The sequence below is a fragment of the Anas platyrhynchos genome, chromosome 2 (genome assembly GCF_047663525.1).
Source record: "Anas platyrhynchos isolate ZD024472 breed Pekin duck chromosome 2, IASCAAS_PekinDuck_T2T, whole genome shotgun sequence".
Taxonomy (NCBI): Eukaryota; Metazoa; Chordata; class Aves; order Anseriformes; family Anatidae; genus Anas; species Anas platyrhynchos.
Window position 1 is genome coordinate 135,429,525 of NC_092588.1, and position 19,491 is coordinate 135,449,015.

At 42.5% G+C, this 19,491-nt stretch overlaps 2 protein-coding genes across 9 annotated transcripts in view; one reads left to right on the plus strand and one right to left on the minus strand.

The window, feature by feature from the left end:
* Window positions 1-832: 832 nt before the first annotated feature.
* CYP51A1 (cytochrome P450 family 51 subfamily A member 1) lies at window positions 833-10,114 on the plus strand. The gene is made up of 10 exons (XM_038174406.2): window positions 833-1,093; window positions 1,309-1,407; window positions 2,301-2,477; window positions 4,833-4,959; window positions 5,931-6,105; window positions 6,247-6,366; window positions 6,722-6,917; window positions 7,463-7,558; window positions 8,207-8,375; window positions 9,064-10,114. The coding sequence occupies exons 1-10, from the start codon at window positions 941-943 to the stop codon at window positions 9,240-9,242; spliced, it is 1,491 nt and encodes a 496-aa protein (XP_038030334.1). The 5' UTR covers window positions 833-940; the 3' UTR covers window positions 9,243-10,114.
* A 429-nt stretch (window positions 10,115-10,543) lies between these two features.
* The window catches only part of AKAP9 (A-kinase anchoring protein 9), a 109,933-nt gene continuing 100,985 nt past the window's right edge, over window positions 10,544-19,491 (minus strand). For all 8 annotated transcript variants that reach the window (XM_072033643.1, XM_072033642.1, XM_072033640.1 and 5 more), the window contains 9 exons: window positions 17,975-18,183; window positions 16,967-17,075; window positions 15,892-16,077; window positions 15,152-15,352; window positions 14,537-14,769; window positions 13,413-13,498; window positions 12,608-12,728; window positions 11,746-11,885; window positions 10,544-11,086 (listed from right to left, as the gene is read on the minus strand). In XM_072033643.1, the coding sequence (XP_071889744.1) occupies window positions 11,043-11,086; window positions 11,746-11,885; window positions 12,608-12,728; window positions 13,413-13,498; window positions 14,537-14,769; window positions 15,152-15,352; window positions 15,892-16,077; window positions 16,967-17,075; window positions 17,975-18,183 (1,329 nt within the window). In that variant the 3' untranslated portion in view covers window positions 10,544-11,042. The remainder of the gene's footprint in view (window positions 11,087-11,745; window positions 11,886-12,607; window positions 12,729-13,412; window positions 13,499-14,536; window positions 14,770-15,151; window positions 15,353-15,891; window positions 16,078-16,966; window positions 17,076-17,974; window positions 18,184-19,491) is intronic.

The window sequence follows — 19,491 nt, forward strand, 5'->3', positions numbered from 1 at the left end:
TTTAGAGCGGGAAGAAGTAGGCTGTTACCCAGTAACTGCAGCATACAGGAGGTTTGTGTTTGGAAACAGGGGGTTGGGAGTCCAGAAAGATGATTACCTGTTGCCTTAATGGATATAATGGAAAAGCTGCTACGGGTACTTCAGTGATAAAAAGAAGAACAGAGAAATTGTGGGCCCTCTCCAGAAGGAAACGGGAGACCTGGTCACCCAGTGACTTTTTTGCCTCAGTCTTCACAGGCAAGAGCTCAGCCACACAGCCCAACCCGCAGAAGGCAGGGACCGGGAGAATGAAGAACTGCCCATGTAGGAGACCAGGTTTGAGACCCGATAAGGAACCTAAAGGTGCACGAGTCCATGGGGCATGTCGAGATACATCCACGGGTCCCGTGAGAAGCTGTGTCAGTCCGGTGAAGTTCCCACTGACTGGAAGAAACATAACTCCCTTTTTTTGTAAAGGGAAGAACGGAGACGCAGGGAACTACAGCCCAGCCTCCTGCACACCACACATGGAAAAACACCCTCACGGAAAGCCGGACCTGCCCTCAGGCTGTGTAAGGCCAAATGTGCTGCCTCAATCACCAGTTAATGACCGCTACCCCTCACCCCGCTGGGGCTCCCCTCAGCCACCGCCCCCGCCTCAGCGCCGTGCCGCGCACCGCCCCCTCCTCCCTCCCCGCCTCCCCGCCAGCCGCCCAATGGCGGCCCCGGCAGCCCAGCAGACGCCGTCACCCCGTGCCGCGCGGGCCGCCATTGGCCCTGCCGGCGGCAGGCGTCACATGGGCAGAGATCAGCCCAGCGCGGGGGGGCGGGGCCCGCCACCTCCCCCCCCCCCCCCCCCCCCCGCCTCAGCCGCGGCGCGCGGGCGGCCGTTGGCTGTTGGCCGTTACCGGTGAGGCGACGGTTCCCGTGAGGCGGCCGGGCGGCCGTTAGCCGTGAGGCGATGCTGAGCCTGCTGGAGGTCGGCGGCTCGCTGCTGGAGCGGGTGGCCGTTGGCAACCCCCTGTCCCTGGCGCTGGCCGCCTCCGCCTTCGTCCTCAGCCTGGGCTACCTGCTGCAGCTGGGCTACCGGCGGCATGTCGGCTCCGAGCAGAGGGTGCGAGCCGGGGGCGGACCGGGGAAGGTGGTGGGGGCCGGCGGGGAGAGGGCTCGATGCAGACAGGGGGGTTTGGGGGGGGCTGCCCGGGGACGGCTGCGGAGGGGGGCGGCAGCGCTGGGGGTCTTGGGCCAGCTGTGGGCGCCCCGCATGTCTTCAGAGACATCTCGTTAGTCTCTGAAGAAAATTCAGTCTTTTTTCTCTTTCTTCCTCAGAAATACCCACCGTATATTTCGTCAAGCATCCCTTTCCTTGGGCATGCGATAGCATTTGGAAAAAGTCCCATTGAGTTTTTGGAAAACGCTTACGACAAGGTACGTTTTCTTACGCGAATGGCTGAGCGTGTGCTAAAATACTTCTGTGTATCTGTTAAGCTCTGTTTAAAAACTGTTGAGTCTCTCTTATTGCCTTGAACATAGAATGAAGCATGCACAATAGGCTGTGGTTTCTTCAGACTGTTGAATTAAATTGTAGTGGAATCACAAGTTCGTTAAAAATCCATTTTCACAATGTTATTTTTTGTATTAATGGGAGTCTTTTAATCTCACTCTTTCCTAATCTGCTGACTGTCTCTATAGTAGGTGATTTTATGACTCTTAAGGTGCTCAGCAATGTTAAAAGGGCTGGTGCATAAAACCTTGGTGATTTAAACAGCCCAAAAGAAAGGGTCTAAGGCAGTAGAGCCTTAATTCCAGTACAGTCAGATGTATTGATATGTGTCACGTTGTCTAAAACTTTCTGGAGTCATAAGCTTAAATCTTGTCTTTCTCCAGGCTAATCAAGCTAAGATTAGTATGTGAGCATCTGTTGGAGTTGTCATTTAATATTTAAAATCTTATTTGCTCTTAATTATCAGTGCATAACTCCAAATCCATTTTTTTTTTTCCAAGACAGCATTTATAGGTTACTGTAGGCTGCTGCATTCTTGTAGTGTCTCTGCCAGATCTCATGGTGTCATTTTTTTTTCCATGATTTTTTTAAGCATAATAGTTTTACAGTTTGCATGATCACACGCGTTAGTTATATCACTAATAAGTCTATTGGGAGAAGAATTTAAATATAGTTTAAAATGTTTATATCTTTATTAGATCTCTAACTGTTTCTTAGGTGAATAGTGATTTGTAGAAGCTTGTACATAAAGAGATAATGATTGCATGATTCATGTTCCTACTTTTTAAAAGAAGAACTGTTATTTCTTTCCTCCTAGTATGGACCTGTGTTCAGTTTCACAATGGTTGGCAAGACGTTCACCTACTTACTGGGTAGTGATGCAGCTGCACTGCTCTTCAATAGCAAAAATGAAGACCTGAATGCAGAGGATGTATACTCCCGGTTGACAACACCTGTTTTTGGAAAGGGAGTTGCTTATGATGTCCCTAACGCGGTATGTATTTTACATATGAAACAAGAAGAAAGCTAGGAGAATTAAATTCCGACTAGACAGCTGTGAATGCTTGGCTCGGTGTGCTGGGTTTGGTGTTTGTGTGCAATCCTGGCAGAAGGCCGGGTGCAGTTGTACTTTCACTTGGATGATCAAGCCTGAGCACATTTAGGCTGCATTATTTACTACCTGACCGTTCATTAGTCTGGAAGCTTTTTTTTAGTTTTAGAAACCACCAAATCCCACCATAGAGGAAAACTGGGAGATGGTCCTTATTTTTTTCCTTCCCTTAGACATGTCACTGGCCACAGTTTCCTTTGTGAGCAATTGGGTCTTCCTTCCAAACGCTAGTTTCTCATTCATGCCATTGCAAATCTGTACACAGGAGTAATAATTTGACAATTGGCACCACGAGGTTTGGCTTGGTAGGACCAAAATCAGGCTGTGTGTGTTTGCAGAGTGTAGCCTGCCTGGGTCTGGCAGGAAGATCGCTGTGTCATGTACCATGGTTTCCGAGCTAAGCTCTGGCTGTTGCCTTGCCTCTGTGTGTAGCTGGTAGTGACAGACAGATGTAAGCTGCAGAATCTGCTTCTCGTGGGAGAGACTCGCTCTGCCAGCAGTCTGTGTTCTGCCTGTAGTGACATCGCGGTCTGTTGAGCAACAGGGCAGGCTGGTAGCAGTGGCAGCCCTGTGTGCTCCACGTACTGCTCTGTTCTGATAAAAGGTCCCTAGGCTTACACAAAGGGTGTGCTCAAGCTCTGCTTTAGTCAAGAGACTAATCTTAGCACTCAGTAAGCCTTGTGAGTCTGTTGGAAGTCTCCTTTACTCATACCTTTGATACTAGAAGGACTTCTCCTTTTTTATTTCTGAAGATTGAGGTTTTTCAGAAAATCACCCGTGCTACTTTTTTTCCACAGCTGGGCGATTCAGGGATTTTGCTGTTGGCACACACTGATTAACTCTAGAGACACGTTCCCCTGTATGAAGCTGACAAGGCAGCGTGCCTGGTTGTGCCCAGAGTGCATTTTGCTACAGCTGAGCCATTTTTTTTGTGTGTAGGGCTACTGCTATGGTTTGATTTCAGACATTGGGAAGGTGTTTGGAGAGCTGTTCAGGCCTTTGTCGGGCATCTTGCTGATGGTGGGTCATCTGGGACTTTCTTTTAAGGCTCCCTTCTCTCTGCTGAAGCAGCTTAGTCTCCTCCTCCTCAGTCTGACAGGGACTTCCACTCCTGCTTTGGAAGAACCACCCCTTAAGGTTGACTATCTGTTTGAATGTAATTAGGACTCTTTGAAGGGAAGCTCCTTGTTTATCAGTAATTCTGGTAATTAGGTTTGTTGATCTGCACCCTTTGTGTATCAGTTCATATTCCCTCTGTCTCCTCCCTCCAGGCCTTGTGCTGGTGGTTTCTCTTGGAGCAGCACTGGGTGTGACACAGGGTGTGCTCCCTGCTGGGTTCTGTCCATTGCTTGGGGCTGGGCCACCACACTGTTGGGCAAAATGTCAGACTGGCAGAAGCAGAAATTCCTAGGAAGCAACCTTTCTTTTTATGCCTTCTTTTCTGTAAATAACTTTACAGTGCGTGGAGAGCCCTTGGTGGGATGCCAGTTTTTGGTCAGTTGTCCCCGGTATGGTGTAGGACAGATGCTGTAATCCATAGTTGGGGCTTAACAATTATTTGAATAACTTTGAGTCCCATCAACTCACTGAAAGGTTCTCATATAGTAGTGAGCTCTTTACCAGGAGGTTTATGAGCTGTGAGTCCACATGCAGAAAAAAGGGAAGGTGAGAGGGATGTGGAGGTTACCATATCCTGAGGAAACGGCTCACTTCGTGTTCCTGGGTCAGCCTTTGTGGGCAGTGACATCCTGGGGCCTTGTAAAGGAGCGGTGGTACCTAGAGCAGAGGTAAGGTATGAGGGAAGGGGAAGTGAGGAGGCTGCACACCAAGGAACACAGACTGAACCCAAACACTGCAGGCATGGGGCTGATCAGCTGTGTGTGCGTAGGTGATAATGAGGTACATGAAGTGCATTCCGTATTTCTCTCTTGAGTGCTTCTTGTATCTTCAGTGCTAATGCTTAACAAATAAAATGTTTTATTTTCTGTTTTGGCACTGTAGAAGAGAGTTGTTGCTCCCTTCAGCTAGTACTTGGATGTTACTGAAGTTTTGCTTGAAAAACAAAAAAGGTGAAAAATTGAATATTACCTATTACTTCAAATTTGGCTATCTTGTACATTACAAACCTAATCTTTTTTTTTAACTTTTTAATGTTGTAATGCAAATTATATGAAACTGTTAGCTACATTAATATGATGATCCTTGTTCTAATTGCTTCTTCTATTTTGTTTCCCCTAGGTATTTTTGGAACAGAAGAAGATGCTCAAAACTGGACTAAATATTGCCCAGTTTAAGCAGCATGTATCTGTGATTGAAGAAGAAACAAAGGAGTATTTCAAAGCATGGGGAGAAAGTGGAGAAAAAAGTAAGCGAGATCAGATGCATTTTTACTTATTTTTTCTGGGAAGGAATGAAGGCTGATGCATGGTATAGCAGTATGTTTTTGGGAATGATTTACTGCCATATTAAATTAAAAACGATGTAGGCAAAATTGTACTGAAGATTAGAAAAAACATGGAAAATACCCTTTTTGTTTAATCAAATCTAAGGCTACTGGAGAGTAAAGCAGCTTGGAAAAATCATTGACAGGCCTTAAGAACTGTTCTACTTGTGCTTTCTTGGTCTGCCAATAGCAGGTGTACCTGTCGCTGGCTGCATCGTGCTGGATTTGTATGGTACCAGTCACTTCAGTGTGACTGTTTCTTAGTCCTTTTGAAAAGGTACTGTGTGACTTCCTGGAGTGACTGTCAGAGGTGTTAGCTCCTGATCATCTGCACTGCAGCTGTAGAAGTGACACGGTTAGATCGGAAGCTGAGCGAAGTTCTTTTACTTAACAACCTGCTTGCTAGACATAGCCCATCAGTACTCTCTCAATCCCACTGTGGCACACTGGTGTCAGGAATAGGTAAAAATCATTCAATAAACAGCAAAACTAGCTGGTAACCCATGGATTTGGATTTCAAGTATAAGTTTTCGTGTGGCTTCTGTTACTTTTGTTAAGGATTAGACTTGTGCTGCATTGTTTACTTTGGAAGTGTTAATAGCTTTCCTAAAAAAAACATCTAGAAAATACCTTAGAAAAAAGTTGTTGAAATCAAATGATCTAATTTAAAAGTTATTAGATAAGAGATGTGATGAAAACCACAGAAATTTAAAATCACATGCTTCATTTTCCAGGAAAAGCAAGCTAAAACTCTATTAAAATATTAATATGTATTCAGTTATTTATTATTCTCTTCTTCAAAATACAAAAAAGCTACTGTAAACTAGCCTGTAAACTATAACATCTTGCCTAAAATGTGTCTTCAGTAACACTTCTTTCAAATCTTTCCTCAGATCTGTTTGAAGCCCTTTCAGAACTTATCATTTTGACAGCAAGTCATTGCCTACATGGCAAGGAAATACGAAGCTTGCTGAACGAGAAGGTGGCGCAGCTGTACGCCGATTTGGATGGGGGCTTCACGCACGCTGCCTGGCTGCTGCCCGGCTGGCTGCCTCTGCCAAGCTTCAGGTACCAGAAATGAGATTGAAGCTATTGAAGCATTTTATCCAAACCCCTTTGTTCCCACGTTCCAGACATCCCAGTAAATCCTTCCTAAGGATTTAGTGTTACTTTATACAAAGTTGCTAACAGACATATTTTGAATCGCAGACGTCGAGATCGAGCACACAGAGAGATAAAGAACATTTTCTACAAGGTTATCCAGAAACGTCGGAATTCTGAGGAAAAGGAGGATGACATGCTCCAAACTCTACTGGATGCTTCGTACAAGTAAGGAAAGGGGTTGAAGACTTGTCATTATTTTCTCTCTATAGAGAGAAATAAATACAGATAAATAAAAACAGCCTAAAAAGTTTACTTAGAAATGCTGACTTAGACTTCTGAGATCTTCAACAACAAGCTGGCTGTGCAGGAGTGATTTTCTTCTGGGCTCCCAGGGGGTTTGCCTCCCCTGTTCTCCCTTCTCCCTCCTGCTACATCTTTAGTTGCTGCATTTAGGGTGGCCAACACAGGAGGAGGAGCACGAAGTAGATTAGAAAAAATTGTCAACACTGCTGTAACTGGGAACCTGATGAAGTGAAGCTTTAACTTGACACCCTTTAACCCCTTAACACCCCTCTAACAGGGACGGCCGCCCGCTGACAGATGACGAGATAGCTGGGATGCTTATTGGGCTGCTCCTGGCAGGGCAGCACACGTCCTCCACCACCAGTGCCTGGCTTGGCTTCTTCATAGCCAGAGACAAATCAATACAGGAGCAGTGCTATGCAGAGCAAAAAGCAGTTTGTGGAGATGACTTGCCACCATTAACTTATGACCAGGTTTGTATGTTCATTATTCCTGAGTATATTGTTATACTTGCAGATTTTCATTAAAAAAGTCAAATACAGTCATGTGCTTTGTGGTAGAATCGTGATCTGTAAGAAGCAGTTGGTGATAGGAGACATACTGGCCAACAGTGCTGTGTCTATTTGAGTAACTTTTCAGTCTGATGCTATTTTTTATCAGCATTGATTAAGGAAACTGCACTTGCTACAACCTCTATTCAAAAAATTTGCTGCATGATCTTGCTGGAAGATCATCATATCCCCACTGAGGAACTGGATGTGGTGTGATCTCTCTTAGTAAGCACTTGTGAGACAAATCAGTCAGATAAGTCAGGAACTGATTGCACTGGTCAGACAACTTTAATTCCTTGTCTTAACTGAATCAAGGGAAAAATTGTCAGGGTAGCAAATGAAGTACATGTAAATGTGAGCTGCTTGTTCCTTGATTTGGTTATTTATTTGTTCTTAAATGGTGTAAAATACCTTTTTGTGCAAGTGGGTATGTATATCTTGATGCATCATTTGCTTTATATTTGCAGCTCAAAGATCTCTCTTTGCTGGATCGCTGTCTGAAAGAAACTTTGAGGCTCAGACCTCCTATAATGACCATGATGAGGATGGCCAAAACTCCCCAGGTGAGCCCGCCTGTTGGTTCTTGCTTTGCTTTGGAAGAATAGCGCTGGAAGAGGCTGGGTGGGAAGTGTCTTGCTGGACGTAAGGAAAAATTGGAGTGTATGGTGGGCCCTGAGGGTCTGATGGCTTCTGGATTGTACCAGTGGGAGCGTAGCCGGAGCGGATTGTGGGAAGAGACTGTTACTGGGTGCTTGTGAACTTCACAGGAACATTGGTGTCCAGGTTTCTGGGCAGTCAAGGTCTTGGTGACCTGTAGGGATCAGGGGACCACTGAGGTGGCATGGGGCTTGTCCAGCCTGGAGGAGGGAGGGCTCTGAGAGCCCCTGCAACAGCCACCCAGTGCCTGTGAGGAGGTGGCTGACAGGTTGGAGCTGGGCACCTTACTGACATGTGCAACGGGACAAAATAGCGAGCCTTGTGGTTTGCCAGGTATTTTAAATAGCTATCTTGGACAAATTTCGCTTGCTCTTACATAACAATACAAGCTAGGCAAATCTAAAGTAAAATTTGCTGTGCTGAATTGATTTTAACTGACTTAGCCAAAATCTCTTCTGAGATCTGAGTCCCATGATTACAGAACTTCAGGTAACACTGTCAAAAGAAAAAAAGAGAGAGGTGTGATGTGTGGGGTCTTGTCTCTTCCCTCCTAGACTGTTGCTGGCTACAGTATTCCCCCCGGCCACCAGGTCTGTGTATCTCCCACTGTCAACCACCGTCTGAGGGACTCGTGGAAAGACGCGCTGGACTTCAAGCCTGACCGCTACCTTCAGGATAACCCAGCAGCGGGGGAGAAGTTTGCATATGTTCCTTTTGGCGCTGGTGAGTAACTGCGTGTGGTGAGGGAACAGATCCCTCCCAGAGTGCATATACCTTGTGCTGGCCATCCCACAGCATCTCCCTGTGCTGTAGCAGCTGAGGAGTTTTACCATTTTTTTCCTTTCCTTTGCTGCCTGAAAGTTTTCTTACTGTGAAAGTGCTGCTAAGAGAATGAAGGTGATTGTTCTGCATCAGTCATAGTTGCATACATGACTCATACATGACTCAGAGTAGCAATTGAAAAAAGAAATCTTTGTTACCATATGTTACATTTGAGTTTATTCAAGTCTTTTAAAGTCAAGGTAAAAAATTCATAATATGAAGTCATTTTAAGGCAGAGAGAGAAGTCTATGTAGAGATGCATAACTGCCCAAACAGCTTGCAGATAAGACCACAGTATGGTTATAATCAATGCTCTTTTCTCGAATTTTACAAACTCTTCCTCAGTGTTGCATAAATTAATGCATTTTGGTGAAAACAGAGCACAATCTCATTGCATAAACCACAGTATTTTGAGTGAAAGCTTCAGAAAACAAGACTTTCAAAAATTACATAAGTACATTTGCAGGCTCAGAGCCCCAGATTGCTTCTTTTTAAACAATTACAGTCCACAGAAAACTTCTGAAGTTAATTTGTCAAAGGTGATTTAGTAACTACGCATTCTAATTGCCTTTTCCGGCTTTCCTCCTAGGCCGTCATCGCTGTATTGGAGAAAACTTTGCTTATGTCCAGATTAAGACGATTTGGTCTACCTTGCTTCGTTTGTATGAATTTGACCTCATCAATGACTATTTTCCAACTATCAATTATACAACAATGATACACACACCCAATAACCCCATTATCAGATACAAGAGGAGGTCACTCTAAAGCCTGGAGCTGAGAACATAAGTTGCGTAAACTAACAGACTTCTGAGTAAAATTATAACAAAGTGAAGGAAATGGGAAATGTTTCCTCTACTGTAGGAGAGCAACAGTAATCTGCCACCTGCAGTGCCTCTACAGCTGTTTCATTTGTTAATGCTGCTGTGTACAACTGCTTGTTCCACCACCTTCTTGATGTATTTTTTGAAAGAGAAACTGTCTTCTGTGTGTGCATGCGACCCCTTTAAGGTGAAGAAACGAGTTACTCTACCAACCATCTTTGCTTTTGAAAAATAATTGAAAATAATTTTCCCCCAGACACTGACAGGTAAGACTACGTACCGTGCCCTGTAACCAATTACTGTGACTAGTGGGTACAAGGTACCAAGGGGGCAGGCACTTGCTCAGTGCCCTACTGCAACCAGAATCATGTCAAAGTCTGCCTGGGGGCTTGGCTGATTGGTGAAAGTGCCCATGTAATTATTTTAAAAAAAAATGACTAGACAGCTGAGTGGTAGGCAGACTACAAACATGTTGGTAGAAAAGTCTTCTGTAAATCAGCACGCTAAGTTAAATGTCTAACGTCATCGGGTTGTAAAAGAGGTTTGGAAAGCAACAACTAATTTGCTAAAAAAAATAATTTTGAGAGATGATAATCTCTGAAAGCATGGTGTAAATATGAAAGTAACAATAAGCTGGCCACCTTCTCTGTGTAAATAACATGATCTTGTGTAAAAGGGCCATTAATTAAGTTAAATGTCTGACTGTTTCCCTTTGTACTGCGTTATGCAGGATTCTTACATGGTGTTTGGTTCATGAGTGGTGATAAATGGTCATGAGCTCTGGCTCAGGAGTTTTGAATTAAATTTATAAAGAAACTGCTTGTGGAAGTCTTTTCTCTGCTCAACCTTGTCTCTTCTGGAATAGTTTTCTAAGTGAATCTACTCTTACAAGAAAGAAATGAGCGCATTAAAGTTAATCATGCAGAGCTTTGCTCCCCCACTCCCACCTCCCTCCCCTGCCCCTCTCATCCTTGCTCACTGCAGCAAGGGCTTACCCAGTCCCCCCATTCCTAATGCAGGTGTAACTGTCACAAAACCTCTGATAGTAGAGCATCCTCCCTTCTAGCCCTGTCTCAGAACCCAAGCTTACCCTCGTCCTCTCTTCTAGCAAGCAGCAGCACTTTTGGAGTCCAAGCAAAGTAACGATGCAGCTGACAGAACAGGAGCACAGATAGCAGCAAGGTGTTCACTGTGAAGCAGGGAGTGGTTCTTCAACGTTAAGAACTTTCACAGAGTAGAACACAGTTAAAAGCATGAAGTCATCTTTATTTCAGTACTTTGACAAAATACCCATAAAATTCAAAACTTCTACCATTACAAAAATAGGTCTCTACAAGTGATATTCTGTCTGCACTGCCAGTAGCAAATATTACGGGAGTCGTGTAACTTCAGTAGCCTTGCCAGAAAAAGTGCAAGTGAACTTCTCTGAATGTAGCTCAGTTTCCTTAATAGCAGTTTCATCTTTGCACCCTTTTGATAAATACACACTTCATAAGTTAATCATTTAAATTAGCATTCCACAATATACATGTAATTTAATGATTTTTTTTTTGCATGACCACAAAGTGCCTATATACATAAGTCCCAGTCTGCACGGGGTGTGCTGGGATGGAACTGCGTCTGGGCGAGCTGCGTCCAGTCGCAGCACTGTGTTCTGTTGGTCCCACACTATACGCGTTGTACAGAAGCACAGAAAGAGCACGGGTTTGCAGAAGACAGCCCACTGCCAGCGATGGAAAAGGTATTATCTTCTCATACCAGTGTGCAGCTGAGTGTACGAAGTCGAACCTGCAAGGCAGAGACAGATTTTAATCGCAGTACTTGGAATAAGTAGGTGAGGACTCACAAGTGACAAGTTACTCACAAAAACTTGAAAGATTTTATGCAGGAAAGCACTTAAGAACAAAACTTCGTCAAATGATGGATTTTATGCTGAAGTAAAACTAGTGCAGTAACTGCTCCAAATCACCAAGTTTCATGAATTATGTTCCAGTGATCTGACAGTTTCCTTGGTGCATTCCTTTTACATCACCAAGATTACCATCTACAGAACAGGAAGGCTGCAACTTCTCTAACCAAAGTGGTACAAAGAAGTTTCCCTTGCATGCCAACTCCCAGTCTTTGGGGTATGCTTTTCTCCATCCAGCTTAAGCTCTTAAAAAGATGCCAACTGAAGCCTCAGTGCGCATTTATTAGACAGCAGGGAAACTTAACAAGTTACTGATAAACTCCAAATCTGTAATTAAAGCACACCTGCCGGCCTCCCTTCAAATAATTTAAAAATTTTCTTTTTACTGTGCTGCTTGCCCTAATAGAGAATAACCTGCTGTTTAAGGCAGAAACAGCCTGAAATCGAAGCTGTAACACACCTCACAGAAACAGCAGACGCCTGTTCCACCTTGGAACTGCACCGTGCATTACCCAAGGAAGAGTGCCTGAGCCCTCACCTGACTGCACGCTTCCCAGTCGCCTCTGCAGCGCCTCCAGCCGGTTGATATAGTCTGTTAATGCTCGTTCGGGATCATAGTTCTGCAGCTGAGAGCAGGCGAATGAGACTGGGTTCAAGTCGGCATGCATACTGTGGAACCTAGGACCAGGACAGGTGTGTTTTTAAAAACCAGAACGGCAAATAATAAAGTGTCAGCAGACATAGCAGAATGCTGTAAGCAGAGATACCTACCGGCTGCGCATCTGCTACCTTACCCACAGAGTACTACCTCCCTACCATTTACTGCCCGAGCCCTCAGACTGCCTCCTGCAGAGAAACCGCCTTTCTCACCTGCCTTTTCTTTCTACTGCACCTGATCTGTTCCTGCACTGCTCTGGGACAGAGACTGCAAAATCCTACTGAGACTGCAGCAGAAGCTGTAGTAGATTTTCAATTAAGAAGCTCGTGTGAACGAGGACACGGCCATCTTTACAGGACTCTGGCTTTCCTCAGTACTTTCTACAAGTAAAAGTCCAGAATAGCTAAAATATAGATAAATATATATATATATATGTAATGTATATAGATGTAAATCATTATGGTTGCCACAAACTAGGATTACAAACATCAAAATGGTTTATATAAAAAATGAAGAACCAAAATGGCTTGAATCCAATCTGCTCTACTAGCTCTGAGCCCACAGCTCCACATGAAGTTATCCAATGCTGACGGCACATCACCTGAGATGCAATTTGTTATGTTTCCTGACGAAAAAAAATAAGATCTGTCATCAAAGTTTACAAACCTTATCAGTAACGCTGATACATTCATTTAGTTAAATGGTGTTCTGGCAGAGAATAAGAATCTGAAAGAAAACTTACTTATGCTGGAAGTTTATAGGAGATCTGGGAGGCTCCATATCTGATCGAGACCTACAGGAATGTCTTTGCTCTCCATAAAGATCCATGCCGCCAGAGAATGAATCGGGCCGTAATTCATTACCTAAACACATAAAAAACATTGCCTTGGAAATGGAAAAAAACAACCCCCCAAAGTACTACCTTCTGCACTTCACTGGGAATTTCAAACACAAGTTTTCTGTTTGCATATCACACACTGAAAAAGATGTTTAACAAAATGTGGATATTTATTAAAATTAGAAAACCAGAGGTGAAATCTTAGCCTGATGTTAATGACAGAACTCTCACAGACTGAGCAGAACAGGGGAGAAAAAAAAACACAAAACACTGCTGCTACCAAAAAAGCCAAACAGAAAACCTTATTTCCCAGATTTTAAGCTGTAATGAGAATGAGAGACTTTTGTTCTTGGGAAAAGGCCAGGGAGGACAGTTCCAGAGACTCTGTTGGCCCTGCCTGTGGCTCCACGGGGGACTTGAAGCTGCTGATTCCTCACCTGTCCCTGTCCTCAGCACTCCCTCTCAGAGCTGGGGGTGCAGATCTTGAGAGAAACTCCCTGATGCATTATATAGACAAGTGGTTGTTCTAGGTATGGAAACTATCAGAAACCTGAGAAACTGGTTAGTCCAAGCAACTATAGCAAAAGGAAGGGGGCACAGCAGCCCATTTATTCCAGATGAGGAAAAGACAAACTAAAAACCATCTTCATTAAGCAGCAGCATAACTTATTAGTAGCATTTTTTCAGTCTTTACTGGACTACAATTTACCTGTGTTCTGGCTAAAGACATCCCTGTTGATACTCAGTATACCAGAACCTGTAACTCTGTGCCATCGACGAACCAAGAACTTCATTCTGGAATTGAAAAACAAAATAAAAAAGTAAAGAAGCTCAAAACTTCAGGTTAAATGAAACAGTCAAAAAAAATATATCTGCTTGTTATAGTCTAGAAGACAGACTTAAGAATTACTTGAATAGCAAGCAAAAATAACGCATAGGCATTTAAAACCTGACAATTAAGTAAAAAAAACCTTCCTTATATGCATTCCTAGAGCCTCAGCAAACGATCTGTTGCCAAAATCTGCTTTCAGTTTCACCTCTGCTATTCTAGTGACTCCAGAGGAACTACATGAAGTCAAAATGGACAGCAAATGGGTCAAGCAACTGAACAGCAGGGCATCAGCATTTTAAAATTGTAATAAATAAACTTTTTGCCCTGACACATTCCCAAAATTGTACCAGCAGAGTGTTATGAGCAAAAGCCTCACTTACTGTAGGTATATGAATAGTTCCTAGAATTGACACTACGTACAAACCTCAGATCAATAGCAAGCAGAACTACTCGGGAGTTCAAACCCTTGTGAAGGAGGCTTATTAGCAGCACAGCAGTGCCATGACAGTAACTGCCTTCACTTGTTCCTTCTCATCTATTCCTGTTCCTCCTCAGCCTGAGGCCTCAAAGGACAACCCAGCTGGATAAAATTAGTTCATCAATCTGCATTATGCTTACGTGTAAGAATTTAACTGTTAAAGGAAATTAAGTTGCAGAAAATACCTTTGTAAATGAGCGCACACTCTAGAATTGCTACTAATTATCTTTCTAAAATTATGACCATATCCAATATATTCTGTCTTTGATTATCAAATACAGAGCCGTGAGTTTTTAAACTAGAATCAGGCTGCTGAGTACCTCAGACAGCTTATGTCTATTACAGAATTTACCCGTGCTCTGCTCAACTTGTTATCCTGCACAGCACCTACTACATTAATGACTACCAGAAGTGTACAGTTGAAACAGGGTGGAACATGAGAAGTTACAGATTCAGTGACACAGCTAGAAATGTATATAATAAAATGCACAGCCACGTCTGTTCAGAACTTCCTTCAGTTTACCTTGAAATCGCAATGGACACTCTGACCGCAGAGCGAAACCTTGTAAAACCCTTTGAATGATGAGTGATGATTTCGAGGTCTGTGTAGCAAGGCTGTCCGCCCATTCGTGCAATGAGGGCCAGTGTGGCTTCTTCACACTCCTGGAATCCACCTAGTAACAGCAGCAAGTATTTTTTCTGATATATGAGAGCCTTCCGAAAGCTCTCTGCTCGTAGGTATTTGCCATAAATTCTCTACAAGATGAAAAACAAAAGAAGAACCATCAGTCTTAGGACTTTTAACGTTTTTACTCCTACAGCATTGCTGGGATTATGCATTTCTTGCTATTACGGAGAAGACCACACTACAGCTCACGTGTGCTGAATGTAGCTTCATAATTTGAGGACCACTTGAGCAGCAAGGAATGGAGCATGCACAAAATGACAACACAGGTGCTTGCTTAGCATTCGTGGGGAGAAAAGTTTACAGAGTTATGTGTGTGAGGATAACAACTTAAAATCTGAATTTAATCTGTTCACTTAGCATAAGCAGAGTGAACTAAGGAAAAAAACAGGCTCAAAACAAAATGAAAAATACCCATCCAGAGTTACTATGCAAGCAAAAAAGTTTTCCTACCCTTAAAATAACATTTTCAGAATCTGATCCCAGTTCTCTGAGGAAGGCTTCGCTCCTGATTTCTGCTCTCAGCTTGGACAGCTCTGCATCTGCTTGTTTCAAAGACTTCTGCAGTGATAGCTTTTCTCTGTTCCAATTTTCCTTCTCAGAGGCAACAAGGGTATCAATATTAACTCCAAGATCTGATGAGTGTCTAGAAGACTGAAGGGGAAAGAAATTGAATTAGAGCCACACAGTTTGGAAAAGGCTGAGCTGTGTCATTCTAGTCATTGGTTTAGTGGAGAGTTCATTAAATTACTGAGAAAAAACTACTGACTGAAAGGATCTAAGGTCATACTGGCATCCTGACCCCTCAGATACAGTGAGTTTTGGAGCCTGTTCAACATCCTAGAAAAATATAGCTACTCCAAAAAAAATGTTAAAAAATAATCCCTCCTGTCGAACCATAATAGCTTCATGATCTTGAAGCTAACTGGATCTATTTGCAGTTTGTCTGGGTGAATAAATACAAACCAAAGAAAGAAGCATTTGGAATTTAACAAGACAAAGGTGGTTAAAATCACAAAGTGTACATTAAGTGAGTCAGGATGTCTAGACCATAGGACAAGAATATCTCACAGCCATTTACTCTGCAGGAAGAAAGTTGAGAAAGTCAGATAGCTTGAGCATTAGGGTAGTCTCACAGCACATCACTTTCATGCCTATATATACTTCATTAATTAGTGCCACTGAAGACATACATAGTCTCCAGAAGTTTGTCTGTGCTGGTATCTCCTCAGTTCTTCCTCCAGTTTCATAACAGCATTCCTCAAATTATTCTTTTCTTCACTCAGCCTGCTGACAAAGCCTGTCAGCTCAGCATTTTGTCGCAGCAGCCTTTCGGTCAATGAGCTAGACGGAGTTCCTGGTGGCAGCGTTAGCTTTAGCTAGGAAAAAAGAAAACCAAATAAATTCCATTACATCTGTGTTGCCAACTCGAAAGTAACTTTGGCTTTAAGTAAAAATCCTTTTGTGGGTCAGGACAATAACTTTGTCATAACTTACTCAGAGAAAACAGAAATGTACATGAAATCGAGAGGTTAATGTGACTTTTTCTTCTATGCTCACCTTGTATGTAACAGCAGGATGTTCACATGCAAATTAAACTAATCCAACTGTAATAATGTCCATTTTTTTTTTTAAACTTTGCTTAGATTTATCTAACTTAAACGAAGGAAAGACCCAAAGCTTTTTACAAATCATGTTGAATACACTTGCTTAAAATGCAGGTAAGGACCCAGCCGAGCTGAGTTAATATCAAATATTGCTGAAATCTTTGTAACAGGTTACCTCAATTCATGTTTTATACAAGTGTACACTGCTCAGTTTCTGACTGCCTTTCCTTTGGTAATTACAGGGCAATTAAAGTAAATGTGTTTTACCAACATAATATAGTAAATGTTGACTCTAATATCAGAAAGTACTGAGAAAAGTTTCCTCAGAAAAAGAAATATTGCTGTAAATATATTTTACTAAAGAAAAGCTAGGAAATTCCAAAGAAGAACTAGGAGATCCAAATATTAATAATTATAAAGGGAAAGTCTTAATCTAAAAATTGAAGATTTGGTTTTAAGCTAATTAAAAATAAAGAAAATAATAATAAAAGGAATAGGGGGAGTTTTACACTTCACCATCTCCAAAGCAGCGTACTGACTGGAGGAGATTTTCCTCCATGAATTACAGAGCTGGATAGCCACAGATTTAATTACTTGCTGCTTTCCACTCACATCTCATCATCCAAAATCTCCCACTAAAGTTGTAACATTGCACTCTCACCTCTTCCAGATAGGGCAATCCAGGTAGTTTCTGCAGCTCTGAAATAACTTCTTCAATAGTGTTCTGTATTGCAATAAAGTCTTGATCATCTGCTGCTTCAAACTGCAATCTGAAATTACATCAAGAGTTTCAGCAGCACGCATGGTCTAACAGCATGAAGCCAGACTAACACAGCAGCCACACCGGGTATCAGTAAACACCCACTGGACCTTTAGCAAATCATGTCAGCAGTTATCAGAGAGATGTCAGTGTAATCAGAGCATTCAGGGACTCTCAGGTATTTAAATTAAATTGGCTCAAGTGTATAATGAATTTGCATTGAAGAACTTCTACTGATTCTGAGAACAGAATATTCTACATGAAGAACATTTAGAGATATTTTACTTCTCACTTATCTGTTGTATCTATTTGAGAAAAATCTTAGGGTATTTTTAAAATGTAGTGCATTTCATTTTACCCAAATGTTTCAGAATAAATGTTTAAAATTAAATCATTATCACAGCAACAGAAAAACAGATTAAAACCTCCTACACATTTTTTTTTCTTCCATAAGGAGACAGCAACCCAAGCAAGTAAGAATCAAGATCCATTTCACTTGACTACAAAATATAACTGGGGAGGGGTTGACACGACAACTAGGGGGATATATCCATAGCAGTAATTCCCATATGCTTCCCCTTACACAGTGATTTTTTCTATTACTGAATTGTTTTAAAACAATCTTTTGCCTACACCATAACCACATAAATCTCAGCATTTTGCAGAGAAAGAAGACAATTTTGTTGTAACTTATAAAGGACCATGTTAAACATGAAAGAGTTAACAAAGCACTTGGCACTCTGTGATCCTGTTTTATATCAGCACATCAAGTAAAAATAAGCATATAATATAAACATAGAAAAACAGAAAAATTAGTTAGGCTTATAGTGTGAGAACTATGATTAAAACCTGATGTATCAGCTTGCTGGCTGCTATTAACAAAAACAAGTAGCTGAAGACTGGTCTAACCTGCTAGCAGCTTTTCGAGCCAACTTCTTCAGCTTTGGAGATGCATTTTGCAGCTTTTGTCTGACATTTTCCAGAATTTCGGTAGCTGCAGATAGGTCTCCTCCTCCTCCTGTCAGCGTGGGGTAGGTTGATCCATTTGTCTCAGCTCCTTCCATTTTTTGCTGGAGAACCCAATTTCTTGTTCTCTCATTGGGTGTATCCCAAGTAGTCTGTACATAGATATATATACAGATTTCAAATGCATGTATAGTGCTTTAAAATATTAAATCTGAAATATGTTCAAAGTTAAAGAACAAAATTCTGATACTGAAAGGAGTGCAGTGTGACTACACTATTGCAGCACATCACTGCAGCTATTTGTTGTGAGAGGTACAGTGCGATGCCTTTCTTGATTAAGATCTAGCAGTCATTGATCTAGACTATGAAGCCATCCAGTAAACTCAACTGGTTAGAAGCCACCCAGCCTTTCATTTTTTTTTTCCATCATCATCTCCTTTACCAATTGTGCTTGGAACTTGGGCATTGGTACCCAGATGTTTTTGGGACCACTCCACAATCAGAGAAACAGGACTGGAAATGCCCACCACGGTCACGGAGTCACAGGCTTTGGATATTTTACTACAGCATGGTACCAGTGAGAAAAAAAAAAACACACACACAAAACCCAGTCAGGGTTCTGCAGATGTCCCAGGAAGCAGCAGGAGATGCACTGTTTGGTACTCTAGGCAAATCCTGGAAAGCAGATCACACTGAGGCAGGGAAAAGCCCCAGGAGCCACTGCCAACTTGATCCAAGGGAAGGCTGTTCCTGGACCATGCTGCTGGCAGTTACCTCTGAGCAGGACAGCAACGTGTACAAACTGAGAGCGGCAGGAAGCCTGATGCTATCAGGGGTGTCAACACATTCAAATCTTGCCTCTAGCTGTGATAGTTTCCAGTGCTTCAGGAGAGTAAAAGTAGTAGCCAAATGAGGTGAAGACAAAAATGTCCTTCCTGGCTCCACAGAGAAACAGCTGCTTAAGGGGAAGCAATGATTCCAGGGTGGGCAAACAAACATGCTCAGCAAAGAGGGAAGCCTCCCGTCAACCACCTCCTTTGGGACTACCCACAGATCGCTCACAGACTATCACTTATCTCTTTGAGGGAAGTTTCTAAAGTTTTAAAAGTTTTTTAAAAGTCATTTAAAAGCCATTATAGAACTGGCCAAACCTTTTATGAGGGAGAAAAACTTACATGCAACAATGGTTCCAACTTTCAGTCATCTAAAAACTAGGCTAAATTCTGAAAGTAGTTTTTCACCTTGATCTCTCCTTTCTGTTTTGCTTGCTGACATACATATATCCATGCACAGGCTTGTTTGACTACATACTCATTTAATTATTGCAATTGTTGAGAGATTGCTTTTTGATGTTTCAAAGACCACTTGTGGTTTATGGACTAAAGATTAAGAACACTGATCTGGAGCACTCCTGAACTCATCCATGAAACTGGGTGGGGGGAATATTAGTCTTCCACTAC

What these genes read in the sequence shown, in the direction of transcription:
- CYP51A1 (XM_038174406.2), top strand. Translation starts at nt 941, where the DNA reads ATGCTGAGCCTGCTGGAGGTCGGCGGCTCGCTGCTGGAGCGGGTGGCC. An exon ending in TGGAAAACGCTTACGACAAG is followed by an intron (nt 1,408 to 2,300) that starts GTACGTTTTCTT and finishes CTTTCCTCCTAG; the next exon opens with TATGGACCTGTGTTCAGTTT. An exon ending in CACCATTAACTTATGACCAG is followed by an intron (nt 6,918 to 7,462) that starts GTTTGTATGTTC and finishes TTATATTTGCAG; the next exon opens with CTCAAAGATCTCTCTTTGCT.